This window comes from Manis pentadactyla, chromosome 4 (assembly GCF_030020395.1).
Source record: "Manis pentadactyla isolate mManPen7 chromosome 4, mManPen7.hap1, whole genome shotgun sequence".
In the NCBI taxonomy this organism is placed as follows: Eukaryota; Metazoa; Chordata; class Mammalia; order Pholidota; family Manidae; genus Manis; species Manis pentadactyla.
In genome coordinates, this window is record NC_080022.1 from 71,633,930 (window position 1) to 71,659,521 (window position 25,592).

Below are 25,592 nucleotides of genomic sequence, written 5' to 3' on the forward strand. Positions count from 1 at the left end.
CAATATATTTTAATTTTATAGTAATTTTGATTTATGCCTTTGATTGCATACTTATTTTATTAATTACAACAATAATGATCCTATTGTACAGTTTCAAATTCTCAATCACAAGTAATTGGCTATTGGCAATATACCAAGTACACAGGAATCCTTTCATAAATATTTTGATGGGTTAAGTTCTATATGATTTCAGGTACTTTAGATCTTAAGTAAGATTTAAAAACATACATATATATATATATATGTAATGTATATATATATATGTGTAACATATATATATATATATAAAAACCTGTATTAAAAGTTTTTATACTTTCAAAAAATCTTTGTGAAGTTATAAATAATGAACTTTAATAGTTGATTAAATTTCAGTTTTTTTCCTAGCATAGAAATCTTTATTGAAATATCTTTTTCACTAAAAATACTTAATTATAAATAAATGTTATGTTTGTGAAGATGCCATCAGTATCAAGACTTAGAGCATGATTTATAATTTAAAACATAGTCACTCTAGTGATTACAAAAAAAGTAAGACATTATCTAACATGAAACATTAAAGGAGGTGAGGAAAGCAATCTAATTGTATGAAAAGCAGTGACCAGCAAAAAGATGTTCTCTTTTCTATTAATGAAGTTTGCATCCATTATTTAGCTGGGAACTATTAAACATTTCAGTCTATCTATGCTGACAAACCAAAAATTAAGTTAATCCATAAAATTAAATAATCTATTCATCAGAATTATAAGGACATTTTCTTTCTGCATTGATACAGAAGCTCATAGCAATTTAAAATTATTAGAAATTTGAAATTCAAATATGATGAAAACAAGTTTTACAAAAAAAACTTAAGATTGCTGTCTCTGTCTCTGTAGTGATTCAACAAGAAGTTATGTATGCTATGTCTCCAAAGGCAAGGTTTGATTCATAATAGAGATTAAACCTAACTACAGTAAATTCCAATAGCTACTCACATACCTCACTTTTACAAGAATCATATTGCATCACATTTTCTCAAGCTAAACACTGTACAGACTGGCCTTTGGAAATATTTTTCCCCAGATTTTCATGGAGAGCTTTGTAATGAAAACATATTAAACAATTGGGTCAGCAAGTACTACTTTTTGCTCTTTAGCACATAATTTGTTCCTAGTAATTTTCATTTTGTTGTGGCAGCAATGAATTCAGTAGATTGATGCCACCAGTTCTTTGCTTCTGTTCTGTAGTCAGAGCCAAACAAGACGTTCGCTCATAACAAAGCATCTATTCAAGGAGAAAAAGGGACTGATTATTGTTCTGGGACTCTGACTTGGTTATCTTTGTGAGAATGCAGAACTCTTCTTTCCTTATTACTACTGTTTTAGGTAATAGTGGGTTATTACAAAATCAGAGAGAGAAAGCCATTACGATCTATCATGCTGTTATTATCAAGCTTTATAAATTTGTATAAAGATAGAAATGAGGTAGGACAGTGCTTTCTTTGGAGGTAACTTGTGACAATACTCTGTCCCCTCCACTTACTGTTAATTATGATGATTTGCAAGTGCACTAAGACTGTGTGGTTTCCATGACTGTCTTTGTCAGTATACTTTTGGTCAGTTTGTAATTATTAAAATATGGAACTAAAATGCTTGGCTATATATGAAATCATCTATTCTGATTATATACAACTAAGTCTGTTATAGTTATCATAGTCTTGTTATGAAAATATCTAATTTTGAAGTTTATTTCTTCATGTGTATGCAGAATAATGCTGGGCTGGAGGACTTTGAAAGGAAAAAAACCCTTGGAACAGGTTCATTTGGAAGAGTCATGTTGGTGAAACATAAAGCTACTGAACAGTATTATGCCATGAAGATCTTAGATAAGCAGAAGGTTAGTGTACTTGTTAGATACCTGAAGGGTAAACTTTAGTTTTATCAGCTAGATTATTAAAGATACAATATAATGACTTATCATTGATACCTTAAGATAATTTTATTGTTGCATCTAATTTGCATTCTTATTGTGACTGTATGATACATAATTAATGGTTTTAGTATATGGGGGTACATTATATCAATAATTATTTACACATAATAGATACATGAATGTTTTCTAACAAAATATTGAATTCATCACATAAAGAATATGCATCTCTACTATATTCTGTCTTGTGGAAAAATATGGGGCTCAATTACTTGATCCTTAGATTGAGGTAATAGAAATTTAGTGTTTATTTTATGAGTTATTTTAATTGACAGTAGAAGCCCTTTTGTTTATCATGATTGAGTTTGCATAATTTACAATGTCAGTTAAAGCAGAGAAAAAGCCTGCTTTTTAAGGCATTTGAAAACTGACATACTTTATATATAAAAAATATAAAATGATTATGTTTTGTACCTGAAATTCATATAATGTTATAGGTCAATTATATCTCAATAAAAGTAAATAAATCATTTAAAAAATTTGAAGTATTTATCAATATTGGTTATCTAATGAATCAGGATGTCTGAATTATTCATGCTTTAAATGTTAAGCTTCTATTTTCCTAGTAATCACTGACAGTTAAGAGAAAGTAAAAGAAAAATGGCAAATCTTGATGTATTCTCTCATAGATGTTACATTCCCAAGAATGGCATTTTGACTTAACTGGGATGTAGATAGGAAAATGTGAAGAAATAGTACTGAGCTAGTAGTCAGGCTTACAGAGAATGGCTAGACTAAAGCTGTCCAATAGAAATACAATGTGAACCACATATGTAATGTTAAGTTCTCTAGTAGCCACATTTTTAAAAGTAAAAAAAAAAATTGCAATTAATTTAATAATAAATTTTATTTAGTGTAGTGTGTCCAAAATATTATATCATTGCAATATGTGATTAATATAAAAATTATTGAGATATTTTACTTTCTTTTTTCATGCCAAATATTCAAATCTGATATATATTTTATACTTAGAGTATACCTGCATTTAGATTAATTGCATTTCAAGTGTTAAGTAACCTCATGGGGTTAGTGGCTCCCATATTAGACAGCATTAGACTGTTGTGAGGTTCCAGTCCAACTTCTGCTTTAAAACAGAAAACAAAACTAATCTCTAACATGTAAAGAAGTAATGGTTCAAGTCGCTCTAAAATTAAATGTACCCATACACACATCTAATTATACATCCTTGTTTACTGTCCTCTTGCACATAACTATTCTAGCCACACTTCTTAAAAAAATAGTTTATCTGCTAACTCACTTCCTATTAATTCTTCAACCCACAATAGTTTAGCTGTCTCTCTATTTATCTCCTACTTCTTGCTACTCCACTGTAATGGCTCTACAAAGGGTCACCAATCTAGTGGCCTCCCTAATCATCAAGTCCAGTGGACTCTTTGCTCATCTTACTTGACTTTTTTAGAGCCTGTGACTCTCCTGACCACTCCCTTAAAACTGTCTTTTCCCTGGACTTCTGGAACCTCTTCCTTCCTGCCTTTCTGGGCTCTTCTTTTTTATATGCCTTTTCCTGTTTTGTTATATTTTTTTCCTTCTGTCTACCCTTAAAAGACAACTAATCTCCAGATTATTCTCTCTTCTTTTTTTTGTGTTTTCTACCCTCTACCTGTGTACTCTTATGCCAAGTTCAGCTCATCCTTGAGCTATACACTCCTACTTTGTACCATCTGAGCATGGAGCTCCAATTGTTGCCCTGATTTTGTAGGTGAGGTAATTGGGTCTCAGATTGTATAACTGACTTACATACTTGTGTTGGTTGTGTTAACAACAAAAAAATGCTTTTAATTTATATTTTTAATTAAACCTGTCATTCAAATGTTATTATCTGGCTAGCCCCTAGTATTTTATGCTATCTTTTTTAAGGAATTAGTAGAATGTGCTTCAGTTATAAAATATTTAAAGGATTACAAAATAATCGTTTTTATGCTTTAAAGTATTTAAGGAAGAAGTTTTATTTTTTTATATTTTAGTTTTTTGGTAAGACAGTGACTTGTTAATAAGGGAGTTACTAAGAAGGTTACCTCATGAATAAATCACAGCAAAAGAGTATTTCCCAGAAGAATAGCTACCATTTTATGTCATTTCTACTATCACAGTGTTCTGGATCTATTCATAATTAGGACATGACTTTATATTCTGAATTTATTCAAGTTTATTGACTTTCATTTGCTAAAGTAATAAAATAACACTTCATAATAACCTTCTTTTCTACTAACAAAGTCACAAACCTCTCAATTACCTCTTTTTGCTTCTCCAGCCTTAGGGTATAAGGTGTGAGAGGAAGAACATCAATACGGAAATCAAGTAAATCACATTTTTTTATTCCATATAATGTGTCAAGCATTTCTAGGCACAGTATATTTAGTCTATCAGTGAAATCTTCACAATTCTGTATGACATTAATATCCATTTTAAGCCAATAACCCCTCCACTGAAGTAATTTTACCCAAGTCAAACAGCTTGTAAATGAACCAAGAATTTGACCTGGGTTTGTCTAATTTCTGTGCCTGTAATTTTTCCTTTAAAATGTATTTGTCATCCCTAAGATCCTTTCACCTATTCTGGCCTTTAATTAGCATTAACTGGACTTTCACAATAACATCTTAATTAATTTCCACCATTTCAGACTTTTCACCTTCTACTAATTGACTTACTCAGTGCCAACAAATTTTCTTACCATATCATGTCTTTTCATGTACTCAGAAAGCTTCCTAATGTTTATTAAATGAATTCAGAACTCTGCAGCCTACTTCAAAAACTTTCATAATTTTCTTCCAAACTCCACTAGTCTTACCTCACACTATTCCCGTATATGTCCTTTATTTCTACTTCTCTAGCTGAAACTTGACCCACATGAGTATATAGTGCTATGCTGAGTGGAATAGAGGGGTATATGTTGATATATGAGCTATTCTTATTAGTAACTCCTCAGATAGCTAAAAAACTCAGCTGATAAGTAACTATTTATAAATGCTTTAAAATACATGCATTTAAACCAAAAGAAATAAAATTTTATATGAATTTTGAAAATAAAACATGAACTAAACCCTCAGGGGTACTTGCTAAATTCTGTTATCTCTTCATCTTTAACACCCAGCTGGGCTTTTATCTTTTTTAGTAGATTATAATAATAGTTGACATTTTGGGGGCTTTTGCTTTGTGCCAGGAACTATGTTAATTGCTGCATGCATTGTATAACACAGTCACTTTTAAAGCAGGCATCATTGTAGTTAAAAGCATTTTATAGATGAAGAATCTGGGACTCAGAAAGATTACATACTAGGCTTAACATAAACATTTTCTCCCCTGAACACTTATGACCTCATAATTCTTACTTGGTAATTATTCATACATTACTATTCACCTAGTTGTGCATCATATTTCTAAATAGATTATATGTACCATAAAGTCAGACACTTCCTTGTCTTCATCTCTCTTGCACTTGTTGTTATACCTTATATGAGGTAGGTATGAACATATAAAAGTATATTAGATTTTAATTTAAAAACTAACAACATATTTGCTTTGTCAGTTCGTTTATCTTGGATTCATTTCTGTTTTTAATTGTTATACCCCAAACACTTTAGTTAGCAGACTGTCTATTGCAGATTTTATTAGTTATTTTATGAAGTAGCACATCATCTATGCCTAACTAAAACCTGCTACATCATAATAAATGAAAGTAAGTACTGTGGCACATTCAGACAATGGAACATTATTCAGCACAAAAAAGACATAGAGGAAACTTAAATGCATATTACTAAGTGAAAGAAGCCAATCTAATCAGGCTACATACTGTATGATTCCAACTCTGTGACATTCTAGAAAAGGCAAAACTATGGAGACAGTAAAAATATCTGTGGTTGCCTGGGATTAGTGGGGAGGAAAGATAAATAGGTGAAACACAGAGGAATATTAGGGCAGTGAAACTACTCTGGATGTTATTATAATGGTAAGTACATGTCATTATACTTTTGTTCAAACCCATGGAATGTACAACACCAAGAGTGACCTCTAGTCTAAACTATGACTCCAGTTGATCCTGCTGTGTCAGTATAGGTTCATCCAGTGTAACAGACATACATTTTTGGTGGGTAATGTAGATTATGAGAGAGGTTATATATGTGTTGGACAGGCAATATATGGGAAAGCTCTGTACATTTCTGTTCAATTCTACTCTGAATTTGAAACTGCTAAACAAAAGTCTGTTCTTAAAAAAAAAAAAACATAAAACAATAATAATTCTCCAGCTAATGTTATATAATTTATTGTTATAAGGATGGACTAACTCATTAAAAAGTTATTTTTATTGGTTAAAAATTTTTACTGGTTAAAAAATTGTGTTTATTCAGGTATTATGAAATGAACAGATTGTTAAAAGGTTGGAGTAACTAGTTAAAATGTAGATGGTAGTGATCCAACCACTTAATGTTACAGATTTTAAAAAACTGAGATCCTAAGAGTTGAAATAACATCTCCAAAAGTTACAAAACTGGTTGAGTAGAAGGCCTAGACTAAAAATAGGTCTTCTGGCTCTTAAAATCAGTTATTCTTTGCTCAGCATTATTTTTATCCCATAATAACTGGATGGTATCTTTCTTACTCATGTTCAGCTTCTTGAATTCTGTGATTACCCCACATTGACAATAAGCCTATAGCAAGAAAGAATGCTACCTTCTAATGATTTACACATATACAAGACAATTATTATATCTCCCTAAGGTCACTGTTTCTTTAATTAAAAATAGATTCACATGTGGGATACAGTCAGTCTTCATGAAGTCAAGATAGGTTGCTTCCCATGCTTTGCATCTGATTAAGTAGACAATCCAAAGGAAGCTTGACTGAACCTGAATGAACTATTTGTTATAAAGACATAGTCGTTTTTTGCCAGCATTTTGTGTGTCCTCTTTTGGGGTTGTGCAATTTGAGTTTTTTGGGTTTGATATTGTGTTTATTCAGGTATTATGAAATGAACAGATTGTTCATTTTTATCCATTGTTTTTTCAATTATTGGCTTTTCTTTGATCCTTAATTTCCTTGCTGATCTTCTGAGATTTAAAATCAATATTACTTATTGCAGTGATTTGTGCCAGCTCGTTCAGTGAACTATAAGTCATTAAGGAGCTGGTATTTTCATATATTAATTTTTTAAGTAATTTATCAGTCTGTTTCTTCTTAGCTCTTGCTTCTTGACTGAAAATCGTAATTGACCTTCTTAAGACCAAGTTTTCAATCCTCTGCTAGGTTTATCATTTGAATCTGGTAAGCATACCTGGTTTTTGTTACTATCATCCGTATCCAACTTTAGCAATTTTGCTTATCCAAGTTCATTATTACATGGAAAACATTTTATTTCATATTTTTTTTACTTTTAAAATATAGTAACTTTTAAATTTTGTTCAAATCCATTAAATATAGTTCTCTCTCAATTGCAGGTTGTTAAACTGAAGCAAATAGAGCATACTTTGAATGAGAAAAGAATATTACAGGCAGTGAATTTTCCTTTTCTTGTTCGACTGGAGTATTCTTTTAAGGTAAATTTTACTGATATCCAAATAAAATATTTTCACCATCATATATTTTTTAAAAATATAAAGCTACACTAGGATTCTAAACCATATATAAACCTGGAGGATATGAATAAACAAAAACATAATATATTTAGGTTCTATATAAATTAAATCCTGCTGTACCTATAAGCTTAAGTAACATTTGACAAGGTTTTGGCTCTCCTTGGAGAAATTGTTAAAGGTAATGTGTAATTTTTCATGATGTTATAAAATCAAACATTTCAACTGATCAAAATCCATAGTGATATCTTACTGAGCAATTTTTAAACTCATACAAATGAATACATTCAAACATTGTCTTCTCTTGAACTTTTCTGCCATAATCTTCCCTTCTTCTTTTATTTAGTAATTTGTATTGTAGTCTTTTCATTTTTATGAAGAAGAGACTTTGGTGCTCTGCTCAAGTGTTTCATAAATTCCTAAAGAATAAAGTTGCACAAATGTATTTTTTTAAATGGCATCTTTTCAGCTATTTGGAATGATACTTCGTATCTCTCTGCAATATTGATTCATATGAAGCATTAACCTTTTTTATTCTTTCTCCTTTATTCCTTAAATCTAAAGATTGTGTATTTAGGATGATGTTTAAAATCATTCATCTCTCTGACCTAAATTAGTACATAAAATGTAAATATTCTTACTAACTTTTTCAAATTGTTTTTTAACTTTGTTGTTCCTTTGCATACAGTGTAGCATTAAATCATTGCCACAGTGTTTAATTGTTCAGGAGTTCAAGAGTTCCTGCAAGAGCAGGAACACAAAAAAATCCCTTTCTAATTTGTGGCAAGAATACCAGTGGGAAAAAAATGGGTCCTCATTGTAGAAAAACTAGAGCATTTTCCATTTATTCTTTATTTCCCAATGTTAGTAATCTGTCAGATGGATTTTTAAATGTGTCTTTCTGATTGAAGATAGTGTTATCTTAAAAGATTTTCTTGAGAAATAAAGTAGATTTTATGTTTTTGATTTATTTATCCTTTTTATTGATTCATAGGATAATTCTAATTTGTACATGGTTATGGAATATGTCCCTGGGGGTGAAATGTTTTCACATCTAAGAAGAATTGGAAGATTCAGGTAACTAATATTTTACCCTCTTCAAATCTTTATATGCTGTATGTTTGTTTTAAGCCAGATTTTAAGTTATTGCCAATGCTACACATTTACTTAAATAAATTTAGTAATATTTTATACCTATATGAAGATTACATCAAAATTTTAATAAAAGATCACACCATACTGTTTTTAAAATCAAATAAAAACACTACATAACAATGTAAAAATTCTACCATTAGTAGGTATTGTGAGAGACCATTATTTAAAGAATTTCCAGAAAATGCAAAAATTAATTGAATTTAAACATACCAGTATTTATTGAATAAATATTAATAAGGGAAGAAAGGAAGGAGTTTGTGTAAGGATGAGGATACAGAAAACAATGGTATAGTGGTGAGATTGTGAAAATTTGTTTTGCACAAATTTAATTCCCTGTTAGAGTTGTTGCTGTCTTGAGCTTTAAATATATATGTAATTTTATATATTACTTATATGTAAATATATATGTAATTTTAAAAGTTTCTTCCTTATTATTATTACTAATACAATCACAGTTATTAAAATCGGTTATAGATTCTGTTAGCTTTCCCTGTGTGTAATAGTTTGTAAGCTACTACTATTTGTTAATAATCACTAAAAGAGTAAAGCTGAAACCAAGAGCAGGTTTGGCTTCATTCAGTACATCATGTGTTGGCATAATTAAAACGTAAGTATGAGTTCCAACTGGACTGGTGATGGTAATTTGATTCAAAGAAGTTGATGATAGATTCAAATTATCATGAAATCCTATTTAGTAATAAACCAACATTAAGAGTTATTTTATTTATCTGAGGCCTAAGCCAAAATGCATTTATTGACCTATATATATAGGTCACCTAATATGTGCCAGACACTGTGCTAATGCAAACTAACTTCTGTTTAACTTTAATGCTTTTCTTTCACCTCCTGTTGCTCTTTCTCCTACCACCCCTTGTTTAAGGAGGCCCAGAATCCTCATATTGCTGTATGATAATCTAAAGTTTTACACTAAGGTACACACCTAAACCTTGTCTTGAAAAATTATTTTTTCCATTTTCTGTAATTCCTAACTCCTTTCCTTTGCAACTCCCCACACTCTTCTTTCTTAATACCTGGTACTAGGTGAAAAGCATGTTGATTGAAATAAATCACACAGAGACATTGACTTTTCTAACTTTGCACACATATACCTGTATACTTAAAAGGTTGCTACCTCCCATCTTAGAAACTTTCAGGCAGTGAGAATACTAAGTTATTGTTGAGTGTGGCTTTAGTCTGAATCAGTAGTACTATGATTGCACTTAAATAGCAACTGTCTAGACTTAAAGGTGCCACAGCAGTAATCTTCCTATAGGATATTTTGCCTTCATCTTTCAACAATCTGATCATAGATCTAGGTAATGTTTGTGTTCCTCCAGTCAAGCACTGATGTGTGGAAATAATTATAAAGTGCTGAGTAAATCTTATTTATGATGATAAATTTATATTTTTATATATGTATTATAATAAATTCATATTTATAAGTACATCTTACATTTGCAGATACATGGAGAAAGTAGGAGGGGACCTCCCAGGTCACATGTTTCCAAGGTCAGGGAAAATATTTCAGTGACCAGGATGATTTTTCCAACTACCTTTACAGTGTTCCACTTATTCGTTGTCATATGATATATATGATATATAGATTTTACAGTGTTAGTATATTAAGATATTATAAAGTATTGTCCCTGAAAAGTATTTTTCTTTACATATTAATTCATTCAATAAATATTTACAGAGCATCTGATATGTATCCGGCTAGGACCTACAAATAGAGTGACAAGCAAAAGAAGCAGCATTTATAGTCTTTCTTGAAATTTCTATTTCTGGTGCTACCAGATCAAACTCATGCTGACCATCTTGATGGTAATTCTATGCATAGTTAATATTGGTCACTGAGGACAGAAATATGAAAGTCATTGCAATTTATCAGGCAGATTAGCAGAATACAGTCAGTATATACATGAGAAGATGAAGTAGGAAACTCAAATGAGAAAATCAGTACATCCTTTGGAAGTAATACTCAGAATGTAGGATCAGACTTACACTGATCTATCAACTAATCTAATTTGTGAATGCAAGAATGCTTACACATACATATAGATTACACCTATGTTTATGTGTCTGAAAATATGCATAGTAGAAGATTTGGAAATTCAGACTCCAGGATTGTATCTATGATTTCCTTATTGGATTATGGGAGTTCTTTATTTTTCATCAATATTTTATATTTTTTCTATAATGAGCACATACCATTTTTATAATGGGAACAGTCTGAGAAAGATGGCATTAATAGAAAGATTAATGCAGTTAAAGAGCTTCTGTGTAGTGAATTTCCTTCAGCAGTTAAAATTTGAGAAAGGCAGATGGAGCCTGTCAACAGTAGGAATGGCCCAATAGAAAATCTAACTGGCACATGTGCTTTTCAGTTATTTCTCAAGGTCAGATACAATTTTAAAGACATCAGTATCTTCTAATATGGACAATAATAATTTAAAATAATATGACTGTTTTAGAGTTACATTTTTCTACAACATATGCTGCCCCTAAGTATATCAAAGCATTATTTGAAGACAGTGCAGAGATTTAGTAAATATTTGGAAACTAATAAGATGCTTTACATATGTGAAAAAATACTTTTTGTTCCCAAAATACCTCTATTCCATGTTGTTAATTTTTCTTGAATAATCTGCTAATTACTGTGTTAACCAATTTTACAGAAAATCAATGTTTTGTTTCTTTGTAGTGAACCCCATGCACGGTTCTATGCAGCTCAGATAGTGCTAACATTTGAGTACCTCCACTCATTAGACCTCATCTACAGAGATCTAAAACCTGAAAATCTCTTAATTGACCACCAAGGTTATATCCAGGTATGACTTGAACACAATTTATGTATATTATGTATTTGAGGAAATACTAGGTAAGAAGTTGTATGTATTTAACCCCAACTACCGATACTGGATTTTTTTTTCTTTGAGGGAGACAAAAATAGTTCTGCTGCTATTACAGACAACTAAAAATCCTATCAAGGATAGATCTTTATGTCTCCCATAATCTATAGTTGTGAACTGAACACAGGTTCCTGTATAAAGAAATATACATAATAGCTAAATTTATGGGCTCTCATTTAGTGCCAGGCATTATTCCAAGTGCTTTACATGTACCATCTCTTTTAATTCTGATAATCTTATGAAATGTAAGTACTGTTGTTATCCTCATTTTAAGGCTAATGAAATTAAGGCACAGCAAGGTCACACAGGCAGTAAATGGAAGAGTCAGAACTTGAACCCAGACAATCTGTCCCCAGAGCCCATGCTCCTTAACACTACAATGTAACTGCCAGAGGAGCCCTGGCTACCAATAACAGACTGGTAGCAGCATTTTCTTTCCATTTCCGCAGCTCATAGAGTGGGAGCATCCCTTTTCACAGTTACCTGTAGAGTCTTCCATTGATACTTTTGGACTTCCTATTATGTAATTAATGGCAGAAGACATGGCTTAAAGACTTAAGGACTTCGAGCACTGCTTCATTTTTATTAAACAGTTTATTTTTACCCTTTTTGTTTTTTTGTTTGAGTCAAAGAAATGTTTGCCAGCATGGGTCATTTTAACCTGCATTCATTAAGTGGTGGCCTTCATGAATTCATTTCAAATATATTCACTTAATTTTTTTTCATGGTTTTAATTTTAACCCTGATTTTTGACTTTCATCTTTAGTACAATAAATACATTTATTATGAAATAATAAGTGTTCACAAGTGTTTTTTTCTTTAATAGGTCACAGACTTTGGGTTTGCCAAAAGAGTTAAAGGTAGAACTTGGACATTATGTGGCACTCCAGAATATTTGGCTCCAGAAATAATCCTCAGCAAGGTATATTTATAATGTCATTATGTAAGAAGTAAAAATATAAGGCATGTATCACTCTGGACTTTTATAAAAATAGTTTATGTAATTTCACATTTTATTTTATCTAAATTATGAATTTAAATCTATTTGTGATTACTAAAACATATTTAGCCTACCAGTAATCCTACAGCGTCTGTCAGTTTTAACCCTGGATCTAAGAAAATTACTGTGAAGAAATCTGACCTCTAGATCCCTTTTTTTTCTTCCAGTGTTATTGAGAAATAATTGGCAAACATCACTGTGTAAATTTAATGTGTATGGCATGATGGCTTGATTTACATACATTATTACCACAAAGAAATGATTATCACAGTAGATTTAGTTAACATCCATCATCTCATGTTGTTACCATAACAAGAAAAGAAAAAAAAAATCCATGTTTACAGTCAGAAGCATAGCCTTTTTGTAATTATTCCCAATAATGGGAGGGTAGGGAAACCTTGCTCTGGGTTATACCAACAGGCAAATCTAAAGATGGTATGTTCTAGTTCTCAATTCTTCCTTTGTTTCAATGTTACCACTTAAGTGAAAGAAATGTATAGGAGTTTTTTTTTAACATTTTAGCTTAAAAAATAGGAATGTTACAGCAGTTGAATAGTTAACAGTGTAATTAAAGACAAGTCTACTTTTCAAAACAGTGAAAATGTGGTGAGAGAAATAATCACATGTGATTTCACTTCTGTTTTCCTTTCCACTGTTACCCTGGTAGAGAAAACTAGAAAATAGAAACTAACAGTAACAGGATGCAAATAGGAGTAAGGAAAGAGAAAGAAATAAGACACCTGCCTCAGTATTTACAAAATGAATAACTACCTTCTGAATCATTGAAATGTGGTTAATTTTATAAAAGTATTAGAATAAAATAAAAGATTTCTGTAAGCTTTCCTCTCATTATATTTCATAATTGAAATCACTAATAACTTCTTAGTCTTTTATAATCTAAATATCATTACTGTTAGCACATTTTTCTTCTATAGGTACACTTAAAAAATAATGTGATGACAGAATAAACATCAGAATTTTTAAACAATATGTATTGTAAAAGTAATTATGTTCATCGTATGAAATACGGAAAATTATAGAAAAATAGAAACAATAAAAAACCTATTACCTCACCAACCTGAGTTAACCCTTTTAAAAATCATTTTAATATATTTTTCTATGCATGTTATCATAATTGAGATATAGTGAATATACAGTTCTGTATTCAGCTTTTCTACCTGAGTAGTAACAAGCACACAAATGTCATTCTAATGGCTTATTTACAAATTATGAAGTATTTCACCATTTTATTGTTGAATATTCATAGTTTTTTTTTCTTTTCCTTTTTTGCTATTGTAAGTAACTCTAGTAAATATCTTTGTGCATAAAGCTTTTCTACATTTCAAATTATTTGTTTAGGATAGATTTCCAGAAATGGAATTATTGGCTCAAAGAGCATGAACATTTTTAAGGCTCTTGATATGTATTGGCCAAAGTGCTTTCCATAGGCATTGTAACATTTAACAGTCCTAACAGCAATGTATAAAAGTGCCTATTTCATCACACTTCCAGAATGGAGTATTCTTATTTAGAAATCATTACTAATTTATTAGTCAGGAAATTATATCTCATTATTTTAAGTCTCATGTCTTTGATTAAAAGATTTTATTTTAATGCTTAATAGCTATTTGGTATTTCTTTGAGTGTGTGTTTGAATTATGAGTTCATGTCCTTTGCCCATTTACCTATTGTATTACAGTTTTTCTTATTATTTGTTTGAATTTTCTATACCTAAGGTATTAAAAATATCTGGCACATTTATTATACACATTAGCACACAATCTAAAATAGAATCAAAGTTTAGTAAAAGGATCTGGTTCAACATTACATGCTTTCATTTTTAGTAAAAATACTATAGTGATGACATTACTAGTGAGTTGAATTAATTAAAGTAGATGCTAATTTCTATTGTCAAAACAAAGTATAATATTCCTACTATACTAGTGTCTCTTAATAAGCATACAGAAGCAGGAAAAAAATAGAAGAAAATCTCTATGTTATAATAGTATAAGTAGTAATTTAAACATTTAAGTAGTTTTAAAGCTAAAATTTGTTTACAAAGTTTGAATTATGGGAGTGGTGACAGTAATTAATCCATTTGAGGGCAGACCAAAAGATCTGGCAAGAAACTCAACTCATTTCTCCCCAGGATCACATTTTTGTTGCTTCTTTTTCCCATAATCTTTAGTGCCAGTTGACACGGATCATAGTTCATAACGGAGTTCTTATAAATATATTGATATCTTATTCTTGCTTTCTTCTAGATTCTGCATAACATGAAAAAATAAGCCCAATTAAAAACTACCTTAGAATTAATTGTACATTTGGTTTACAGCATACTTTTGCATTCATTACTTTTTTGATTTGATAAATTCCTCACAAAACCCCATGAATAAGCTATCTTTCATGTATACTTTTTAGGGATTAGAAACAAAACAGTAGATAGCTGAAGTATATTTAAATATTTACATTTATTAGGTTCCAAATTAAACTTTTATCTTCATAAGATCCTCTAAGTGGATGGGATTATTCCTAGTATATTCACCTTCCTAACTCCAACAACATAAGAGTATTTTGAAGTCACCTCCACTATTTTCTATGCAGTGCAACATCTACTACTTTGTTTTAGAGCTTTTAACCTTTCTAAGAATGCTCTAGAAAATTCGTAAGATTATGGACCTAGAATGGGCTGTAAGAGGTTACTTGTTCCAACTCCCTTTGAACAACAACTAAATTGTTAGAATTAAATGGGGGATATTTTATTTTCTATAATATTTTTTATGATTTTAGGAGGAAGATTTAAAAATATTTCCTTATATTCAATCAATAGTCTCCCCTTTGTTTAATTCAAATCTGACCTGATATAGCTTGTTCGTTTTTCTGTCCTGAATAGCTCCTCAGCAACTGCTTTTTAAAAAATTTTGTATGCTTGAAGATAATTTTGAAATCATCTATGACTTCATGTTCTTCTGAGTAAATTAAGTAATAATTGACATTTACTGTTGGTTTATCTTAGGGCTACAATAAGGCAGTGGATTGGTGGGCATTAGGAGTGTTGATCTATGAAATGGCTGCTGGCTACCCTCCATTCTTTGCAGACCAACCAATTCAGATTTATGAAAAGATTGTTTCTGGAAAGGTAAGCAATACATTTTATTATTCTATTATTCCTTATTTCCATAATTAATTTTAAGCTTTGTAGATTAGAACCCTCTAATGGCATCAGATTACTACCCTACGTTAGGAAAAATACAAAAATGTCGATAGTTGCTGTCTTTGTATTATAGCATTCATTTAATATAACAAATTTAAATCATTGAAGTCTCAAGAAAAAAGGGAGTTCTTACTAATTAGAAAAATAATAAGGCAGTTTCCTTTTTCTTACAAAAAAAAGGATCATAGCCCTAATTCTCAGTATTTCTTCAAATAAGTAAAAATTATTAGTTTCTTGATGTGGATATATATATCTTTGGAGAGAAGCTCTAGGGACTGTTTTTATGCCCTTGCTTTTTCAGGAAAGACTTCTTTTTTCAATTATGTCAAACACCATGATTGGAAGTAAATGTAAAATAGATAAGCCTTTTTAATATAGAAATTCATCTTAGAAAAGATGTAAGCAATTGTTCGTGTTTATTGTGATACTGCCATTGATCTTTAACAAATATAGAAATAACATTAATTTTTCTTGAACATGAGTAGATTTACCATAAGTAATAGTACGTTACATTTTGAAATAATTCCATCAACCTTCCTTCTCTTGCATTTATAATCCCTAATTTTGTTTCCAAACTATTTGCTGATAGTCAACCATTCACTCTTAACCTTAGCTCATATCTCACATTAAGAAAAAAAAATACTATAGTTAATTTCGATAGACATGAGCCTGATTCTTCCCACCATGGAGCAAAGGAAGAATAGACTTTTAGAGACTCCCCGGAAGCTGTCTGTACATTTCTGATAGACTTAATGAGAAGAGATGTTTTCTTTATTTTCTCTTTTTCCTATTGCTACATGATACTCTATTAGCTGGTTTTGTTTTTTGTTTAGATCATATAGCCCATTGAGAATATGACCAGGAAATAGAGCATCAGTTTTGACATGACATTACCCTGAGGTGTGGTGTAGCAGACTTTTTTGTATTTTGTGAACTTCTAAGGCATATTAGCCTATTCAACTTGAATCTAGGAGGAGATAAAAGGAAAAGTCTATTTCTTTGTATCTCAGCAAGAGCCACACTCTACATTTAGTATGAAGGTCACCGTCAACATCCATGAACTTAAAATTTATAAAGTTCACTATTCAGAAGGTGTTCTGAATGTCCATAATGTGGTCATTTATCTTTTTTATCGAGACTCAAATTTAAGTCATGGCTGCTATATAGCTGGGCTATAGGAACAAGACAGCAACAGAATGTCTAATCCAGCCGCCTAGAATCCACATCTCAACACATTATTGTTTTATATCTCATAGTGTATATATAGTCTACAAGGATCACAAGATTTTCAGTTATATTTCACTACATTTTATGGAGTTTTATGTGATGGTATTATTCACAAATTAGGGGATTAACTAAAAGAACTTATACTTTAGCCATGTCAGAGGTGAAAATAAATACCCCTTATAGATAACTAAGCCAAGTGTTGAAAGATGTACACTAAAATAACATAGAAAAGCAAAGTGAAGCATGTAAGTAATAGTTTCACTGCTGTGCTTGTTAAATTTGTAGGTCTCTAGGCTTCAGGTTCATTATCTTTGTAATTGCTTTTACCCAGCAGAATATTAAAGTCACAATAAAAGAACTTCTGAGGTGAACAAAATATCAAGAAAATTGATAGAAAAGCCAGTGATTTACTTTTTAAGAATTTGAGAAGTGATTATGTAAAATCTCAAGAAAGGACAAGAACCAAAGATCATATGAAGAATGATGAGAGAACTAAAATATTTAATCACTGAATGCAAGAAGCATGCAGTAGTCCCCCATTATCAGTAGTTTTACTTTCCACAGTTTAAGTTACCTGCAGTCAGCTGTGTCCGGAAGCAGATGATCCTCCTGACATATCGTCGGGTCAGTAGAGCCTAACACTGTGTCACAGCGCCTACATCTTTCTTCTCACCTCATCTCCTCCTGTAGGCATTTTATCATTTCACATCATGAAAAGGGTGGGTACAGGAAAAGATATTTTTAGACAAAGACCACATTCAAATAACTTATATAGTATATTGTTATAATTTTTATTTTATTATTAGTTACTGTTGTTAATCTCTTACTTTGCCCAGTTTATGAATTAAACTTTATCATAGGTATGTACGTATAGGAGAAAAACAATGTATTTAGGGTTGGATACTATCCATGCTTTCAGGCATCCACTAGGGGTCTTGGAATGTGTCCCCCACCGATAAAGAGAATTACTGTATTTTACTAATACAAAGACAAGAGTGCAGAAATTATAGTAATAGTTTCAAATAATTTAATTATAGGTAATTACAAAGTTCCTGAATCTTTACTGTATTGTTTTTATTTATACTTTGTTAAAGGTGTCAAATTTTCTGACAAGGATGCTCTCATAACTAAATTTCATTTACTTAGAAAAATTGCTTTACTTAAGATGAATGTATCTTCAGCTGTGTGAATTGGCCTCCATTTGCCAATAATGCTATGATGTATAAATTTTTTTAGTGATTTATGAATATGTTTTTATGTCATTAAACTTAAATATTTAGGATCTAATATTAGCTTAAGATTTAAATCGGCATATATTCTAAAATCATAACTTTTTAAATCCTAGTCACCTTAGAAGAGTACCAACATAAAATTTTATATCACGATATCTGATTTTTTACTCCCATTATTTAGAAAAATGATAGGATTTTGGTGTACTGCTGTTTTTAACTAAAGGCATCAGATCATCTCTCCCCATACTGGATATAGTTACTTTTTTACCTTGTTCCCTTTACTTTTTTTAAATTGAATTCATGAAAATGGATTATTGCCATTAAATTATCTCTAAGGATATACATTATGTGAACATAAAATCATACTCACCATATTCCAATAAAACTATCTATTTCAACACTCACATCCAAACTAGAGTAGATCTCTATTTACATTACAAAAGTATTATACTGTCTTTCTTGTTTGTTGCTAAAAGCTAAATTGTATTGCCAGGCTTATTACTTTTTAAATTTTTTAAATTTTAACTCAATTAAGTTTAATTGAGTTAAAATTTAATTCAAGTCATTTAAAATTTTAGTCTTACAAGTCCAATCCTATCTTTGTATTAAACATTTTAATGGTTTTAATGATACAATATACCACTTAAAATATACTTTTTATTCAGAATTGTTTTGCCTGATTTTTTAAAAAATCATTATTTTATACATTTTATATTATATTTTCCATTCTGAAACCATGTTACAAAGATTGTAGGAATCAATGACTTATCAAAGTTAAAACATTTAATGAAGTGATTAATTCACTAGTGTACATATATTTGAAAATTGTTACTTTCTATATTACAATATTTTAACTCAAACTGGTATTTTCAAATGCACAGCAAGATGATCAATCAGCTTGTTAGATTCTCTCCTACACATATTTTGCCTTTAAAAAAACAGAGGAGGTGGTATTTAAATGTCAGATTATTCATACAATATTAAGGTTCAGGCTTAGAAATGCATAGTTGACAGAAAAGTCTTTTAATTCCTGCATTAACTATGCCTCATCCTGGCAATACATATGTTGAGTTTCTGTGTATAATCTTTAAACTTCATACCTCAGTGTCATATATCTATCCTTTGACAAGAATCAGTAATGGTTTCCACAGCAACTCTGTCTGCATTACCATTGGAAATATAAAAGTTAATATTGTGTTCAGAAATACTACTTGGAAATAAGGCAGTCAAGTAACAGCTGTTGTGGAAATCAGAGTACTTGACACACAATTTTTGAAAATTCTTAGCTTCACTAAATATAAAGTAAATATTATTCCACTTATAATAAGCACCAAAAATGTTCAAGGAAACATTATACAAAATATAAATTTGTAAAGATGTATATACAGAATGATCAAAGAGTTGGCTGCTTTTTTCTGAAGGAAAATGCATATTAACATGAAGGGTAATTGGTTAATAGCCAAATAGCTATTCCCTTCTGTGTCCAAGAGCCCTGAGACCATTCCCAGGTGAGGTGATTCACTACAAAGACTCACAGATTTGAGCATATAGTGATCTCAAGGAACAAACACCTTACATTGTTAACAAGCACCTTCATAGTAACGTACTTAAAGCAAAAAGATATAAAGCAAAATCATCAAAGGGAAAGGCACATGGGGAAATGTCCAGAGGAAACTGGGCACTAGCTTTCAAGAGCCCTGTCCCATTGGAGTCACAGGGATGCATTTAATTCCTCCAGCAACAGTGTGATGACATGGGTGAAATGTTGTCTACCAGGGACGCTCATTAGAGTCTCAGTGCCTCAGAGTCTAGAGTAAAATCAAGGATTTTACTGGGATCACATATGCACCCTCTACCTAGTGCCTAACCAAAATCCCAGACTCCCAGAGCAAAAGCAGATGTTCAACATAAATCATGTTGTTTGTGCAAACAGTCTAAGGAAAGTGAGCCACTTACACCATTTCGGGAAAGTTTCACACCAGTGTGGGAAACTGTTACCATTTCAATTCCCATATACCTGCCAAGGGCCAAACTTAGAAGCAAGCCTTCTTTAAGGGTAGCATTCTCAGGCCTGCTATATTATCTCTTTTCTACACATGTTCTATTTCCTAAATAACAGACACATATACAGATATATCACTTCAGTTTTTTCTAAATTGCCATTGTTAATGCTTTTTGGTAAGTTAAAATGCCATTTTCTATTTGGCTATAGCCGTAGTTAAAAACACTTAGAGTACTCAGTAGTCATTTTCATAAAAAATACAAAACCAGTTTTACTATTTGCATAAAACCCAGGGCAATTTTTTAGTAACTTGCTGTGGTCATTAAAAATTCTTCTTAATACCTGCTTTGAGATAGTCCTTACTCCAGCAGTCCTATTGGCAAATGACTGCAACTTCTTTTGCAGGGGAAAGAATGAGGATGGGGTGGGTAATGGCCCTCTGCAAACATATGGACTCATTATATTTACCACAGTTTCTGCATAGGTAAAAGAGCAGATTACAGAGCCCACAGTCATAGTACTAAAATTTTAAGTATTTATTTAATGTCCTAAATCATTCTTTTTATTATAGGATCCAGGTTGATTAAAGTTTCTCCAAGCCCTATGAGGCAATGTAGAGCTTGGACTGTATCTGTAGAAAGCTTAATATATAAAAAGTTGTCATGCCTTTTGAAAAAAGCTAATATATATGCTTATTTTTGCTAGATAAATTTTGTACTGGGATTGTAGATAGTAGATATCTTAAAACTGTACCTAATTTGGAGAGATCATTTCTTAAAATGTATTCCAACATGCTGTGGACAGAAGTTAACAGACAACTGTTTATTGGCTGTGTGGGAACTCTTTTGAGTTATTTAAACCCAATAAATTTTATCCCAATGCGTACGATACTACTAGTTAAGTGATCTTTCCCCTACCAGTTGCAGAAGAATAACAGTAAAAATTTTTCCTTCTTCTGCAGTCAATGGTTAACTTTGTAATTTCTGTGATAAAAAACTGAGTATAGAAAAATTTGGGGTTTTATTTTATTTAAAAAAAAAAAAAAAGATAGCATACTGGTTCGTGACTTTAAATCACCCAGTCTGGCTACCATAACAACATAAACTGATTTGCTTTTTGGAAAATAAAAGTCATTCCTAAAACGAAAATGTGCTGGACTTTATAATCAGTGCTGAAAGCAAAACAAATGCTCTGTGGAGTTTGTTCAATGCAGAGTGAATTTTATAATTGTCTTAACATACTACATAATGTAACTTGATGAAGTTAAGATATTCACTACATTCACAGAATTGTAGTTGTCTATTTTCTCCCTCAGTCTATCAAATTTAAGTACCGTAAGAAAAGAAAAAAGTGTTCTATAGATTAACAGGTAGAGCATGAGAGCAAAAGAAAGGAGGAATTTCTTGCACTCTCCAAATGACTTTTCCAGCACAGACTGTCCTTGTGTAATCTGGAAACATGATAGGTAGTACTGTCTTCCAAGTTCTTACTTTGACTCAAAATTTCAGCTTCAAATCATTAAAATATTATTCTAATGGGAGGTTGAAAAATGAAAAATGTATTGAATTAGTGCCTGTAAAATACTAGGCATGATACAAGCAAAGCAGTTTCGTAACAGTTACCTAATTTATTTTCATATCTGCTAGATGAAATATATTCTTAGTATTTTATAGATAAGGTTACTGAGACTCAGAAAGGTGAGAGTTTTCCCTAAGGCACAGAGCATGTATGTAACTGGAGTTGGGACTGGAACCCAGGTTTCTTTCTACTAAAGAAATAGCTTGGTAGAATGTTTGAAATGGCAAGAATGCACAATTTTATTTATTTTAACTCCCTTACTGATCTGCAGATAACTAAGACTCAGAATTACCAAGATGAAAGATAGTTTGTGGTATTTTGTTGATTGTCTAATATGTAGGATATTTAGTTATTTTGGGATTTTTGTTTTGTTTTATTTGTAAGGTTAGAGGCCAGTCAACAAATTGTAAAGTCTTCACAATTTAGAAGGTGGAAAATGCTTTTTAAATTAATGTTAATCACTTTTTATACTATTGCATAGTAGCAGAATTATGCTTAAAAGTCACTCACTAATAAATGTAAAATAGTTTCCTTTGCTGTGAAAGGCAGCGTGGGTTTTATAACCATTTCTATACTTCCTTTTTGATAACCTCTTTTCAAAATGTGCATACTGATATCTTTCATATGTGCTTTTCTATTTAAATTACAAGTTTAAATTTGTATGTCTCTAAGGCCATGATTTGTTGTGTGAGACCCAAGGGGTCTCTCTGAGGATAAGTGAATTTCCTGGCATCTCTGGGAAAGCTCTGTATATGTGCACACTTCTGAAGAGGGGTCCCAGTGCCCACAGAGGGCTCATGACCAAAACAAGGCCCTAAGAGAAGTTTGTTTATTCACCTGAGTAATTCTCTTCTTTAAGACTACTATGGGAACAGAGTGTATACTTAGAAGTAGTTGAAGGCCATTACCAGATGCTTTTGTTTATATAATGACCTGTCACCTTAAAAACGTTCTGAAATAAAAAGAACAATACCTGAGTCTTGGAATATGTGCTTTACCACACGGTGTGTTGGTGCAGGTCCGATTCCCATCACACTTCAGTTCAGATCTCAAGGACCTTCTGAGAAACCTGCTGCAGGTGGATTTGACAAAGAGGTTTGGAAATCTAAAGAATGGTGTGAGTGACATAAAAACTCACAAGTGGTTTGCCACAACTGATTGGATTGCAATTTACCAGAGGAAGGTGAGTCTTTTCTTTAATTTAAAAGCTTTTTAAAAGTTGATGTTTAAATTATATATAGCAGTGATATATTCAGCTTAATGATTTTTACCTTTTGAATTAATCCTATACAGGACTTAAAAAGACTATTATGGCCCACACCTTTAAAGTTTTCTCCTTGATAAAAGAGAAAGCATATATTCCATTTTGACCATTAGTCTGCATGTTTTCATCATTAAGTTTTTTCCACCCATTCCTCTTGCTCTTCACAATACCAGGGTAATTGCATATTGGAAAATGTCCTAAGGGGTTGCATCTCAAAACTGATGTGAAGCCACATTAGAAAGACAATATAAACAAATATATTCTCCTAATCAGAATTGACACACAGCCATGTTTAATAATGTTAAATTGCTAGATTCATCAAATATTTTTCAGTACTTATCATTTCATCTTTATAATAAATTGAGACATTTAAGAAAAGATTTTGCTGTGCTGAGTGACCTTTCTTCTGCTTTTTAAATGCCCAGTTAAAGATAACTTGCATGACTAAAGTGTTTTCATTGAATATATTTAATTTTCTCTTTTTTCTTTTTTTATTGAAGTATAGTTAATATACAATCTTATATTGGCTTCAAGTATACAACACATATCCAAGTAGTTCAACAGAGTTACCCACAGTATTAACTCTTCAAACCAACTAGTGAAGTTACTATCTGTCAACATAGGAAGATACTACAGAATCATTAGCTATATTCTCCACACTGTTCCACCATCCCAGTGACCAACTTATATTATGACTGAGAATTTTTGTGCCCTTTTATCCCCCTCACTTAACCCCACGTACTCCAGCCCCTCCTCCATGGGAACCACTAGTCACTTTTCACTGTCTATGAGTCTACTATTATTTTGCTCACTTTGTTTTATTTTGTTCTTAGATTCCACAAATAAGTGAAATCATATGGTATTTGTCTTTCTCTGCTTGTCTTATTTCACATAGCATAATGCCCTCTAGGTCCATCCATGTTGTGGCAAATGACAGGATTTCTTTTTTTTATGACTGAGTAATATTCCATTGTGTGTATTTGCCAAATCTTCTTTATCCATTTATCTATTGATGGGCACTGCAGTTGCTTCCATGTCTTCCTATTATAAATAATGTGGCAGCAAATATAGGGGTGCATATATCTTTTTGAGTCAGGGATTTTGGTTTCTTGGATAAATACCTACAAGTGGAATTATGGGATTGAATGGTATTTCTCTTTTTAGTTTTCTTAAGAACCTTCATACTGCTTTCACAGTGGATGCACCAATTTACACTCCTACCAACAGTGTGGGAGAGTTCCTATTTCTCTCCATCCTTGCCAACACTTGTTATTTCTTGACTTTTGGATAGTGGCCATTCTAACCGTGTGAAGTGATATCTCATTGTGATTTTGATTTGCATTTCCCCACTAATTTGATTATTGATGTGGAGCATCTTTTCATGTGCCTGTTGGCCATCTGTATTTCTTCTTTGGAAATATGTCTGTTCAAGTGCTCTTCCCATTTTTGAATCAGGTTATTTGTTTCTTTGATCTTGAGGCATATTATTTTTTTATATATTTTGGATTTTAACCCTTTATCAGATAAATCATTAGGAATATATTTTCCCATACTATAGGTTGCCTTTTTTGTTCTGCTGATGGTGCCTTTGCTGTAGAGAAACTTTTAAGTTTGATTTAATCCCACTTGTTCATTTTTTATTTTTGTTTCCCTTGCCTGAGGAGATCTGTCCAGAAAAAATTTGCTCATACCTATGTTCAAGAAATTTTTGCATGTTTTCTTCTAAGAGTTTTATGGTTTCATGTCTTACACTTTGGTCTTTAATCCATTTCAAGTTTACTTTTATGTATGGAGTTAGACAATAATTCATTTTCATTCTCTTGCATGTAGCTGTCCAGTTTTCCCAGCACCAGTTATTGAAGAGAGTACCTTTTCCCCATCGTATATCTATGACTTCTTTATCATATATTAATTAACCATGTATGCTCTGGGCTCTCTATTCTGTATCATTGATCTATGGGTCTGTTCTTGTGCTAGAACCATACTGTTTTGATTACTGCAGCTTTTAGTATATCTTGAAGTCAGGGATCATAACTCCCTCAGCTTTGTTCTTCTTTCTCAGGATTGCTTTGGCTATTCAGGGTCTTTTGTGGTTCCATATTATTTTTATGATTATTTGCTCTAATTCATTGAAAAATGCCCTTGGCATTTTGATAGGGATTGTATTGAATCTGTAAATTGCTTTGGGCAGAATGGCTAATGTTAATTCTTCCTATTCCATAAGTATGGGATAGATTTCCATTTACTTGTGTCTTCTTTAATTTCTCTCATGAGTGTCTTATAGTTTTCAGAGTATAGGTATTTTACCTCCTTGGTTAGGTTTATTCCTAGGTATTTTATTCTTTGTAATGGAATTGTGAATGGAATTGTTTTCCTGATTTCTCTTTCTGCTAGTTTGTTGTTAGTATATAGGAATGCCACAGATTTCTGTGTATTAATTTTGTATCCTACAAAT

At 31.5% G+C, this 25,592-nt stretch overlaps 1 protein-coding gene across 6 annotated transcripts in view; it reads left to right on the forward strand.

Moving 5' to 3' along the window:
• PRKACB (protein kinase cAMP-activated catalytic subunit beta) overlaps positions 1 to 25,592 on the forward strand; it is a 112,061-nt gene that overhangs the window by 76,916 nt on the left and 9,553 nt on the right. For all 6 annotated transcript variants that reach the window (XM_036890129.2, XM_036890126.2, XM_036890130.2 and 3 more), the window contains 7 exons: positions 1,744 to 1,872; positions 7,419 to 7,517; positions 8,548 to 8,630; positions 11,413 to 11,539; positions 12,447 to 12,542; positions 15,637 to 15,759; positions 22,892 to 23,056. In XM_036890129.2, the coding sequence (XP_036746024.1) occupies positions 1,744 to 1,872; positions 7,419 to 7,517; positions 8,548 to 8,630; positions 11,413 to 11,539; positions 12,447 to 12,542; positions 15,637 to 15,759; positions 22,892 to 23,056 (822 nt within the window). The remainder of the gene's footprint in view (positions 1 to 1,743; positions 1,873 to 7,418; positions 7,518 to 8,547; positions 8,631 to 11,412; positions 11,540 to 12,446; positions 12,543 to 15,636; positions 15,760 to 22,891; positions 23,057 to 25,592) is intronic.